The 12,502-nt window shown below is 42.5% G+C and overlaps 1 protein-coding gene across 6 annotated transcripts in view; it reads right to left on the reverse strand.

Annotated features, from left to right (window-relative positions):
* LOC107689487 (caspase-8-like) overlaps positions 1 to 12,502 on the reverse strand; it is a 16,356-nt gene that overhangs the window by 1,127 nt on the left and 2,727 nt on the right. Inside the window, exons 2-10 of one of the 6 annotated variants that reach the window (XM_016487484.1) lie at positions 10,028 to 10,329; positions 9,710 to 9,815; positions 9,490 to 9,631; positions 9,266 to 9,312; positions 8,398 to 8,425; positions 8,012 to 8,077; positions 7,844 to 7,923; positions 2,447 to 2,558; positions 1,515 to 2,013 (exon numbers count right to left, since the gene is read on the reverse strand). In XM_016487484.1, the coding sequence (XP_016342970.1) occupies positions 1,515 to 2,013; positions 2,447 to 2,558; positions 7,844 to 7,923; positions 8,012 to 8,077; positions 8,398 to 8,425; positions 9,266 to 9,312; positions 9,490 to 9,631; positions 9,710 to 9,815; positions 10,028 to 10,329 (1,382 nt within the window). Of the gene's footprint in view, positions 1 to 1,514; positions 2,014 to 2,446; positions 2,559 to 7,843; positions 7,924 to 8,011; positions 8,078 to 8,397; positions 8,426 to 9,265; positions 9,316 to 9,489; positions 9,632 to 9,709; positions 9,816 to 10,027; positions 10,354 to 12,502 lie in introns of all 6 variants that reach the window. The other 5 variants (XM_016487482.1, XM_016487483.1, XM_016487485.1 and 2 more) reach the window with 5 other exon arrangements.

Genomic DNA, 12,502 nt, shown 5'->3' on the forward strand with positions numbered 1-12,502 from the left:
AGTTGATGTGTTAGAAGCAGGAAAAATGGGCAAGCGTAAGGATTTGAGCGAGTTTGACAAAGGCCAAATTGTGATGGCTAGACGACTGGGTCAGAGTCAGCATCTCCAAAACTGCAGCTCTTGTGGGGTGTCCTGGTCTGCAGTGGTCAGTATCTATCAAAAGTGGTGCAAGGAAGAAACTGTGGTGAACTGCCAACAGGGTTGATGCACGTGGGGAGCGAAGGCTGGCCCGTGTGGTCTGATCCAACAGACAAGCTACTGTAGCTCAAACTGCTCAAGAAGTTAATGCTGGTTCTGATGGAAAGGTGTCAGAACACACAGTGCATCACAGTTTGTTGCGTATGGGGCTGCATAGCTGCAGACCACTCAGGGTGCCCATGCTGACCCCTGTCCACTGCCGAAAGCCCAACAGTGGGCACGTGAGCATCAGAACTGGACCATGGGGCAATGGAAGAAGGTGGCCTGGTCTGATGAATCACGTTTTCTTTTACATCGCAATACAGATTGTGTCAAAGCAGATTTACAGTGTTAAACAGGAAAATGATGTTTCAATGATGCAAACAAAATTCAATTCTGCTGTAAAGCAGCTCTAAAAAGAGGACACTGATAATGATTATTACAGTAACAAGCGCTATGAACAGCATTGAACATAATAATAAACATAAATGCCATGTCAGATGCAGCTTCTGTTCGACCTTTCCAGTGTAGAGATGGCTTTTATTGAGGTTTATAAAACTTTATTGGTAACAGTAGTTTATAGTGGATCTGTAGCAAGGTCTATAGTATTCTGATTGATTGAAGTAATTGGTCAAATTTAAGTATTTGACAAAACACAGCACAGATATTTAATTTAATAAGGTAATTAGAAGAACTGTCCTTAATTTCAGGTCTCAAATATTGCCCCTTAACAGAAATGGTCATGACTGACCCTTATGGGTTGTTAGACAACCCAGTCTATATGAAGATATATATAAGTTAAAGATCAGTTTGGCTGATAGCATTTTTTTTTTTTTCAAACTTTCTACAGATATTGCAATAATATCATTATTGTGGATTATTTTGACCACAGTAATCCTGCAGTGAAGATCTGACACAGTGACAACCCTAATTCCAAACCCAGTATGCCATAGTATGCTACAGACCATAGTCAGGATATTGCCATATTTAATTTTTGACAGGAATGAAAACGAGGCTGTGAGGCACTGAAGTACAGGGTGTTCAATGGATTGTGCTGTTGTTTAACAACGTACTTATTGTTCAGCTGCTAAAACATCACTCTGAGAAAAAAAACAAAAAAACTTTCAGTAGACCAAAGCTCCATAAAACAGTTTTAAAAGTTGTGAAAATTGCGTGATCTAGGAGATTTATACAGTTCGTGCCATTGCAAAGACTGTAAGTCTGTCCCTCACAGCCTCGTTTTCATCTGTGTTGAATTCACTATGGCGTCTAAACAGACAGGGTGTAGTCTTCTGAGTACAGCCAGTGAGGACAAGGCATTAGAAAGACGTGCTCACCTTGGCACCAGCAGCTGCAGGCTGTGGCAGAGCGACTGTATAAACCAGGTTCCCCTGCCTTTTTCCCTGTATGAGACGTAGTGTGGTACAGTGGACATGGCTAACAGGTAGTCCGCCATCTCTGGTATGGAGTCTCTGGGTACAGCTGCATCGCTGAATAGCATGTCCTCATCTTCTGAGCAAGTTTGAGGAAATGCTGCTGGCTGATTGTCGTTACCCCTGCAGGCCTGGATGAAGAACAGTTTGGGTTTCTTGCAGAGAGAGGGACACTCATTTGGACTCAGGGTCTCTATCAGCTCCCTAAAGGTGACGATCTCTCCATCAACCCCGCAGATGCCTTCTACTCGTCCGTGGCTCAACACGCAGCACACAACGCAATCCGCCGGCGTGTGATCACGAGCAGCCAGGTTCCTCAGCACCTGCAGGATCTGATGGCGATTGCAGTCCTGTTCAACCAGGACCTCAAATCCCAACCACTTGAATACAACCTCCAGCCTTTCTGTACAGACACAAATGGACAGTGGAGTGTTATGCAACAGCAGCGACTTTGTGCATGTGACCAAATGCATGACTCTTATTTTTTGGCCAGATTTCTCTGCAGTGCAATAGAGTGCATTAGTGCCTGCCCACTTTTTTTTCGCTGAGTTGGTTCTGTGAGTATTTTTTCCACTAATTTTCTCCATGGGGATTTTACAAAAGATTCTTTAAGATTTAGAAGCCATGAACCAAACCAACCAGCTATGAGGTGAATCACAACATTAATTTAAAGATGGTGATTATATTATAAAAACTATTTATTATATTTAAGTTTATTGCAAAATACGCATATATTTACAAATATTGAATTGGTTTGACTGTAGGGAGACTCGATTGGCCTACTGGCACGTGTGTGCCTGATAACTGGTTTATATATGTGTGTTTGTTACACTAACCTTTGTCAATATCTGTTCCTTCTCTGTTCCCCAGTGTGCATGCACGGAAGTCATAGTTGTTGATGATTAGACCGAATCCTCTCCTGTCCCCCTTCATCTCATACTGCTGGATCTACCACACAAACGGCACAACTGTTAAGAAGTGTGGAGAATGCCTGGTTTGATTTAAGCAGGGGTGTCAGCAACAGAGTCCAGTATAACATAATATAGTTTACATACAAAAATATAGTTAACTGCACAGATCATGGTCGAATAGAGCAAAACTGACTAATAAACAATTCACAAGCCCTCAGTAGGGTTTCCAGTATCTTTGTGAACATATAACAATGGTCTCTGTCGATCCATTCACTCTTCAGCAGCAGTTGTGGTTTTAACCCATGCATCTTCATCTCCTCTCTGGTGACGGTGTCTGTATCCTGTAACAGGAAGTCCAATTTCTGCAGCACCTGTAGCCTTCTAAGATGTCTTCAGTGATTGCTTTTCCTCTGACGTCTTCTCCACACTGTTCTTCTAGTCTCTCGTTGCAGTTGGTCAGTCTTCTTCTTTGCAATCAAGCATTACTAAGCACACATCCTATAAGTCCTTAACTTGCCAGGTGGAGCTGCCATGCATTGGACTGGTTGGTCCAGCATATCCCACAGATGCTCAATCAGATTACCATCTGAAGAATTTGGAGATCAGGACAACACCTTTATGTTCCTCAAATCATTCCTGAACAGTGTGCAGTGTAGCAGGTGCAATATCCTCCTGAAAGAGCCCACTGCCATAAGGGAACATCATTGCCATGAGGGCCAACATCCTGCAGAATTTAGCTTCAACCAGCTTCAGCACAATTCGATGAAGATTTCTAGTGAGTCTGAAGTCCTTAATTAGCTGGTTCAGGTGTGTTTAATTAGGGTTGGAGCTAAACTCTGCAGAACATCGGCCCTCCAAGAACAGGTCTGGAGACCCCTGGTGTAACTGCTCTGCAATGAGGTTTAGGTAGGTGGCATGTGTCAAATTGACAGCCACACAAATGTCCGGACACAGGGTTTCCCAGCAGAACATTGTCCAGAGCATCACAGGCCCTCAACCAGCTTGTCATCTTTCCACAGTTTATCCTGGTGCCATTACAGGTAAACAGTGGACATGTTGTATACAACCATTCACGTGATTCATCAGAACAGGCGACCTTCATTCACTTCTCCAAAGTCCAGTTCCGTCCAATTCTAGGGGCTTTCGGCTGTGGACAGGGGTCATTCATGGGCACTCTGAAGAGTCTGCACCTACACAGGCCCATATGCATCAGGGTGCTATGCGATGTGATCATTGTGAACAGTGTCGTGAATATTGCTCCTTTAGCCATCATTAAAATTGTCACCACATAAGACTATTCTGTTTTGTTTGGTCCAGACGCAACAGCCACCGATTTGTGGTTTGTCCCTCCTCGGAACACTTTTAGTAGGTTCTTACAAATGCTGAACATAAGTATCCCACAAGCTTCGCTGTTTCAGAGATGCTCTGACACAGTTGTCTGGCCACAACAATTTGGCCCTTGTCAAAGTCATTCAGATCTTTATTCCTGGCCATTTCTCCTGCACCAACTGGTTGCTCATTTACCATATAAATTACCCAGACCTTAACATGAGACCTTTAAATGAGATGATAAACAGTATTAATTTCACCTATGAGCGGTCATAATGTTTTGCCTCATCAGTGTATTACAACATACATTCTCTTTGTTCTGTATATGGTCATGACATCCTAATGTATTTTCTACCATCTAACCCTAACTTAACATGGAAACTGCCTTTGTATGGTACACCAGGTAGTGGCATTTCCCACAACTACAGACTATTCCTACATCCAAAGTTACTTCTGCATGAAATGTAGATGAGACGTTCGTTATAATAAACAATCAGCGATTATGGATAATCTTTCTTTATCAAAATAATAATAAGCTTAGTACACACCCAATTTTGTGTAAAAATGTAGCACATGGAGCATTACTATGTACCGTAAATGTGCCTGTTACATAACTAAACTTGTGAGTGATTGATAAGAGAACAAAACACTGAAAAAAGTGCTCACCAATTACATACAATACAGTCTTTACTTGTTCCCTATCTGTCGGTCACTACGAGTTATGTCGAACGACATTATGGGGTCTCACTTGGGAGCCCAATCATCTCTGAGTTTAATAGAAAACGCCAATGAGAATTGGCTAGTGGATTTTGCATGCTGAGCCACTCCCTGTGCACATGGGTCTATAAGGCGACAGCGTGCATCCACTCATTAGATTTTTTGCTTCAGAGCCGAGTAGTTGTATGAAAAGCTGTTATACTCCACAAAGCCATTCATCTGCTGTATGTCGGGAAGCTGTTCTGGTTGGTGGTACGGCGCGAACAGTGGTGTCCCTTTCAACGATTCCCCTGGGTGCTTCAACTAAAAGAGCAGATTTCCTAAAAGAGAAAATCACGGACGATTCGTGTCTTTTTAAAGACGCCGTTTCATCCGTGTCCTTCTGGATGCGGTCGTTTCCTGTCGTCTGACAACGGCCACGAGCGTTATCTTCCGTGTCTGGTTATTTAGCACGCTGAAGACGCGTTCATGGATGGTTCATGCTCGCACTGCAAGTACCTGACCATGGCAACGCTGCGATCGCGTCTCTCCATTCTTAAAGGGAAAGGAGCAGACCCCTCTGTCACTACCCCACTACTGCAGCATCGGGGGATGGGCTATTGACCTCTGTGGATGAAGATTCGGCGGGGCTGCCCCCCTTTGGTGTTGTCGCCACTGCCGAATCGGACCCAGATTTGACGGCCGTGCTTGCCCGGGCAGCTGTGAGCATCAGGTTGGAGGTGAATACACCGCCCAGCCCTGAGTGCTCGCAGCTGGACGTCTGGTTTCTCAGTGTAGAGCATGGCTCTCAACCGCATTCTGCTCTGGTTCCTTTCTTCCCGGAGGTGCGTGAGGAAGTGACGTGAAGTCGTGGATGACCCCTTTTACAGCCAGAAGCCGCTCGTCTCCTTCCTCCGTCCTCACTACCCTCGATGGCGGGGCGGCTAGGGGGTGCGTATACATTCCCCAGGAGAAGAGACCGATTGCGGGTGCACCTGTGCCCGCAAAACGCCGCCACTTGGAGGAATAGCCGTGTCTCCCGTCCAAAGCCTGTAAGCTGTCGGCGGCTCTCGCTGCCAAAGCTTACAGTGCTGCGGGCCAAGCTGCCTCTGCCCTGCATGCCATGACGATCCTGCAATTTCACCAAGCCAAGGCCTTAACAAATGCACGAGGGTAGTACCGACCCGAGGTTGATGCAGGAGCTGCGCACGGCGACTGACTTCGCCCTCCGGGCGACGGAAGTCACGACGTGGTCCCTCAGGAAGGTGATGTCCACTGTGGTGGTCCAGGAGCGCCATCTATGTCTCAGCCTGGTCGAGATGAGAGATGCTGACAAAGTTCCCTTTCTTGATGCTCCCATCTCCCAGGCTGGCCTGTGCGGCGACACTGTCGAGGGCTGTGCCCAGCAGTTCTCGGCAGTACAACAGCAGACTGAGGCCATACAGCACATCTTGCCCCGACGTGATCTTCCAGCTGCCACCGTTTTGTCGCGGGCCGTGTCTCAGCCTGCTCGTCGCCGTGGGCGCCCTCTTGCGTCCGCCACACTGGCTCCGCTCCATGCTGAGACATCGTAGAGGCCAGTGCGTCGAGCCATCATACATCAATTGTCAGGGCGGTCTACGATCACGTTGCATGTCTCAACTCGCCCGCCATCTCCTCCTCTGGAGTCAGACGCGGCTCAAATCGCTGCACGCCGTCCACATACCGGGGGAGCTCAATCATGCGGCCGATGCGCTCTCACGACAGCTCACTTTCCCCGGAGAAGGGCGATTCCATCCCCAGACGGTTCAGCTGATCTGGAGTCGATTCGGGGAAGCTCAGGTGGACCTATTTGCTTCCCACGAGTACTCCCACTGCCAGTTGTACTATTCCCTGACCCAGGCCCCCCTGGGCATGTACGCATTGGCACACAGCTGGCCTCGGGCTCTACGCAAGTATGCGTTTCCCCCAGTGAGCCTACTCGCACAGACACTGTGCAAGGTCAGGGAGGACGAGGAACAGGTCCAGTTGGTTGCGCCTTTCTGGCCCACCCGGACCTGGTTTTCAGAACTCATGCTCGAGTCGTGCTTTCTTTCCTGCAAGAAAGGTTGGAGCGTAGGCTGTCACCCTCCACCTTGAAAGTGTATGTTGCTGCTATTACAGCACATCACAATGCAGTGGATGGCCGGTCCCTGGGGAAGCATGACCATTAATGGAATGAGCATTAAGTTAAGTGGTCTAAATGTATTTATGCATGTATTTATATATTCTGTGGAAGGCGTAGGACCAAGAAATGTTTGTCCAATCAAAACGCTCGGTCCGAGCGTTTTAATTGGCTTTCCTACCTATCTGTCAATGTATGTATTAGCATACCTCTGCGCACCTGGTTCGTGCAGACAGGATACGTCATCAGCACGTTCACGCACGCTGAGCAGACGGAGCGTGAATGGCAGACAAACATCAACAACCCGATCTTCCTTCCTGGTATTGCAGTACTTTTAAAGTTTTCTCACCAGTGAATGACACATGATGTAACCCAGTGGTTCCCAATTCCAGTCTTCTCGCCCCCCGCCCCCTCCCGCCCCCCTGCATATTTTGTATGTCTCGCTTAGTTAACACACCCGATTCAGATAACCAGCTCGTAAGAAGTGAGCTACGTGCATGAACTGATTTCCGATCCATATGATCCCTACACAGTGTTCATGCTCCCTCCTCCCTGAGCAGGGGAAATCCATTGAAGTTTACTTCACTTCGGAACATGGGCTGGAATTGGGAACTGCTGATGTAGCCTATTGTAGTAATGTTGTCTCTGGTATTCTGGTCTGTGAGCGTATATGCGTTCAGGGGGCGTGGCTTTGGACGGCGATTGCAGGGAGGGTGGGACGTTCACGTTCAGTGCTATCAGGCTAAAGTTAGCATTTTCCAAGATCTCCTACTGCACCTTTAATAACTGCAGAAGGAATTATAACTTGGTTAGATCATTGTTTGCATAAGGAAAACTCGGGAGAAACTTCTGATTTGATTTCTGTTAAGCTTATCTGTAATCTATATATTTCCCCAATAAAAAAAAGAAATTGTATAACATTTGAACTGATTCTGAACATTTTGGTCTACAACTGATAACAGCAGGCAGAAATTTTAAAGGTACATTACAGGTTCATTAGAAGTAATTCACTTCTATTGTTCAAGTAACCTCTTAGCAAAGAAATCAGTCAAATAATTTGTAAGAATCAACATTATGCTACAAATGCTGCTGATTACGCTAAACATGTATTGAACACAGCATAAAGATCTACTTTATAAAAGCATTGATCTTACCTCTGTATTCTGACTTGTCACAGACAAGTTTAAGCTCTTGTTTTCAATCACTGAGTTGGAATCCAAATTCTGGCACTGATCTAAGACATAGAGATGAGACTTTTTTTTTTTTAGTTTAGGCTAAAAACGGATCAAACATGATGCTGCATTGGAGATTTACTGCAGTACCTCCACTAATCAAAGCAGGACCTTCAGTCAGACTAAGTCTGTCCACCTGCTCCTCCATTATGCCAACTGTCAATAAGAGCAACAGAAAACAAATACATTTTTGTATTTAAAATGTTTGTTGTTTGCATGATTTCCCATTCCTTTGTGAATAATGTTAAAGGTGTAATTTCCGGATTTGTTTCAATAGCCAATATGCCAGTGCTTTGAGTCTTTATACTGACACCTGTATCTGTTTATACAGATAAAGTGAACCACACATTTTTACATTCCAGCTATACAGCATGACATAAGTTACAGGACTGACTTCTGCTTTTATGAACTGTTCATTGTTTTACATGGAGTTTCTTATAAGATTACTTCCTGCAAAGCATGCAAAGTAAACTCACCGGGTGACAGTAATGTCAGTGCTGAGGGCTGTAGAACAAAAACAGAAAGAGACAAAGTTTTACAGCATGTAGTAAGGGCTATTTTATCACGGTGGAACACAAAAGGCTGTAAAACTCAAACAAAAATACCATACAATACTTCATATACATCCATATACACTACCGTTCAAAAGTTTGGGGTCAGTATGTTTTTTTTTATTCCCAGCAAGGGCACATTATTGATCAAAAGCGACAGTAAAGACATTTATAATGTTTCATGAAAACTTCAAATAAATGCTGTTCTTTTGAACTTTCTATTCATCAAAGAACCCTGGAAAAAAAAATGTATTGTGTTTTCCACAAAAAAATATTCACTGATAATAAAAAGAAACATTTCTTGAGCATCAAATCAGCATGTTAGAATGATTTCTGAAGGATAGTATTGTGTTTTCCACAAAAAAATATTCACTGATAATAAAAAGAAACATTTCTTGAGCATCAAATCAGCATGATAGAATGATTTCTGAAGGATCATGTGACACTGAAGACTGGAGTAATGATGCTGAAAATTCAGTTTTGATCACAGGAATAAATTACATTTTAAAATATATTCAAAGAGAATAACAGTTATTTTAAATTGCAATAATATTTCACAATATTACTGTTTTACTGTACTTTTGATCAAATAAATGTAACCTTGGTGAGCACATTAAGAAAATACAAAAAACTTTTGAAAAGTAGTGTAGATAAAGATTTCAATTAAAATCTGGAAATCTTCCCGTCCAGCATAAATATTTTTTGTGTTCCAGAGAAGAAATATGACATGGGGATGAGTAAAACATCCACAAAAATATGTGCATTAATGCAAATTAAGGGAATGAAGTTATACTGAAGCAGGAGTAATCTTCCCGATCTCCTGAGCAATAACCATCCCACCTGCTGAAAAAAGAGGGAAAAAATGCAAATATATGTAGAAAAAATGCATTATTGCTTAATTCTTTAACACTTCACACATAAAATCAACTTATCTCCTTGCAGTCTTGATTTATGATAGTTTAGCTTATTTTAAATATAAGAGGCAAATTAACATTTCATCCAAAAACAGTCACTCACGCTCATAACGCTCCGTTTTGTATTGAATAATTCTTTTTTCTAAACTGGGATTGATATCTGCTATAATTTTCTGCAGAACGTCCAAATTATGTTCACCCAAAAGGTCTTCCTTCTCCATGTCCAAAAACAACTGCAACAATGTCTAAAACACATGATTGTTCATAGAAAGTTTAGTCAAACATCACAGTCTTGTCACATGCAGAGATGTGATGTCTCTCACCGTGTCCTTCTCCAGTTTTTTGCGCGATAGTGTTTTCAACAGTAGGAATTTGATGTTTTGCAGGTCCTGCTCACAGATGGACTCTGACCGCTCGTACAACAACTGTCTGAAAGCCAGAAAAAATACTTATGAGTATTACAAAGGAACTATAAAAACTTTTTAAGGTTCCTTGTAAACAGTCGCCCAAAAAGACACTATATCAAACCTCACTGCATTAATTACCTTGCACGTTTTTTGGATAGCAGATATTTTCCAGGTCAGCATTCTGGCCTTTGACCTGAACAAACACGTCTCTGTTACTAACAGCTGCATCCTCACCTGTATGGGGATATTTGTTGACTGTAGGTTGTGCCGTTGGTTTGCTTATAATCATCTGAGGTCAGATTGCGGATCAGGCTGTTTTGTTTCATGATCCTGAGCAGCTCTAGAAGCAGAGACGGATCCTCACATGACAGCTGGTTCCTCTTCTCCAGAAGACTGAACAGCTGTCCGGCTGAGCTCACGGTGCAGAGGTCTTTTAGACTCAGCAGATCAGAGCAGAGGAACACCAGGTCCTGCACCTCATCGCCAGTGAGAGACTCCTGCACTTTTAACAGCACCCGCTGAAACTCCAAGTCCATCTAGATAACACACGCATAACACTGCTGCAATAAAATTAACATTGATTTTACATACTATTTAATACATCTAAATTTACCACAGGCAACCCCATAGTAAATAAAGTTAAATACGAAGCCTGCAGGCCCTTCTGTGAAGTGCAAACCAGTTTTCAGCCTGCCATGCCACATCACAAGAGATACAACCAAAACAAAGTTATCTTTTTTTGTTTTAAATTTACACTTACATGTAGAGAATATAAGTGAATTTGAATTTTTTTTTTTTTATGTATATTTTAATATAGTATATAATGCAGCATTTAGTTTTGGTTTATTACAGATTATTGACCTTTCGTAGTAAAAAGTTTGGGCATCTCTGTTCTGTATATTCTATCTCACATGGTCCAAAAATTGAGGAGTTTGTTTGCTTGACCAATTTTAAATGTTCCTATTATTACCTTAAGGTAAAACTTTATTTTACTTGTTTTAACCACAATGGCCATTTTTGTGTCATGGCCCACAACATATTTAAAACTGGGCCTCAAACACATTGACATCGTGCACACATGTTTTATTGGGGCTTGGGTTTTATTATATGGCAGGTGGAGATTTGGGAAGTTTAACCATCTTTTCGATTATTTTTCTTTATTATGCCTATTCTCTGTTCAAGTTTCTAGATTTCCGACAGGTAGAAAGTGTAATCATATTAACGTCTTTTATTGTATGGGCCAAAACCACTAAGACATTTTTAACATATTGTGCTTTTTGTACAGTACAATACTGCCAAACTACTCAAATTACAGCATAAATGCTATAATATTATAACTGATTGGAAAACTCAAACATAACAGCAAAGTAAAATAAAATGCAATGCTGTCTGACCTCATGGCAGTCTACACAGTGACAAAAAAATCCTAATAAAATAAACCTGAAACAGCAAACTCAGCAGACACAACTTTGCCATAGAAACCAGCAGACACAGGAAAATGTGGCTGTCGCAGGAAGAAAGGTTTCCACTGTGAACACAGCAAGACAGTGTTGTAGTTGCACCAAACACACAGAGAAAAACAAAACTACCACAGAATTGAACATTTAATATAGGTTACAAAAACTGCCCTTCTTATTAGGTGAACACAAGAACTGCTGCAGTGTCAGTTTCCACCACATTTTACTGTCTCACTCTAATTTGTCATTTGTAGTATTTAAATTTTTCTTTTAGGTGTAACTTCTTCCTTATTTCTCTCTATATTTTTCTTGTAAAATTTCTGTTCTGTACATTTTCTATTTCTTTCTCATATTTCAATTTATGTACATTGTTTAGCACTGTTATTGTCTGGCTTTATCTGTATGCAGCTCATCTGTAAAGCCTTGGCAATTTGAATAAATACCTGACGTGTTATTCTCAGCTCAGACAGGTTTGGTCACACTTCAGCTTTTACTCGAAATCTGTCTTGTTACTGGAAAAGCTGTTATCTTCGGCTGAATTACTGTCATCCTACTAAAATCTAGTTAGGCAAGTGTCACAATTTTTTGTTACTGTTCGGCAATGCTTTGATGTTTTAGATGTTGTAGGTGAGGTGTCCAAGTCGAGACATCTAGCTACTGGGGTGCCTCAGGGCTCAGTTCTTGGACCACAGTTATGATTGATGATCAGCTGACTTTCTCAGACCACATTGCTAAAACTGCCCGGTCCTGCAGATTTGCTTTATTCAACATCAAGAAGATCAGGCCCTTTCTTTCGGAACATGCTGCACAACTCCTTGTTCAAGCTCTTGTTCTGTCCAGGCTGGACTATTGCAGCCAGTTCTATAGAACCTTTACAATTAATCCAGAACAGCAAGATTAATTTTTAATGAGCCGAAAAGAATGCACGTCACACCTCTGTTTATCAATTTGCACTGGCTACCAATAGCTGCTCGCATAAAATTCAAGGCATTAGTGTTTGCCTACAAAACCACCACTTTGCCTACAAAACCACCACTGCACCCCTTTACCTTAATTCATTACTTCAGACTTATGTGCACTCTAGAAGCTTGCGTTCTGCAAGTGAACGTCGCTTTATTGTGCCATCCCAAAAAGGCACAAAATCACTTTCACGGACTTTTAAATTAAATGTTCCCTCCTGGTGGAATTACCTGCCCAACTCAATCCGAAAAGCTTCCATCTTTATTTGACCCTCTAACTCTAGCACTCTCTA

This window comes from Sinocyclocheilus anshuiensis, unplaced genomic scaffold (assembly GCF_001515605.1).
Source record: "Sinocyclocheilus anshuiensis isolate Anshui unplaced genomic scaffold, SAMN03320099.WGS_v1.1 scaffold1199, whole genome shotgun sequence".
NCBI lineage: Eukaryota > Metazoa > Chordata > Actinopteri > Cypriniformes > Cyprinidae > Sinocyclocheilus > Sinocyclocheilus anshuiensis.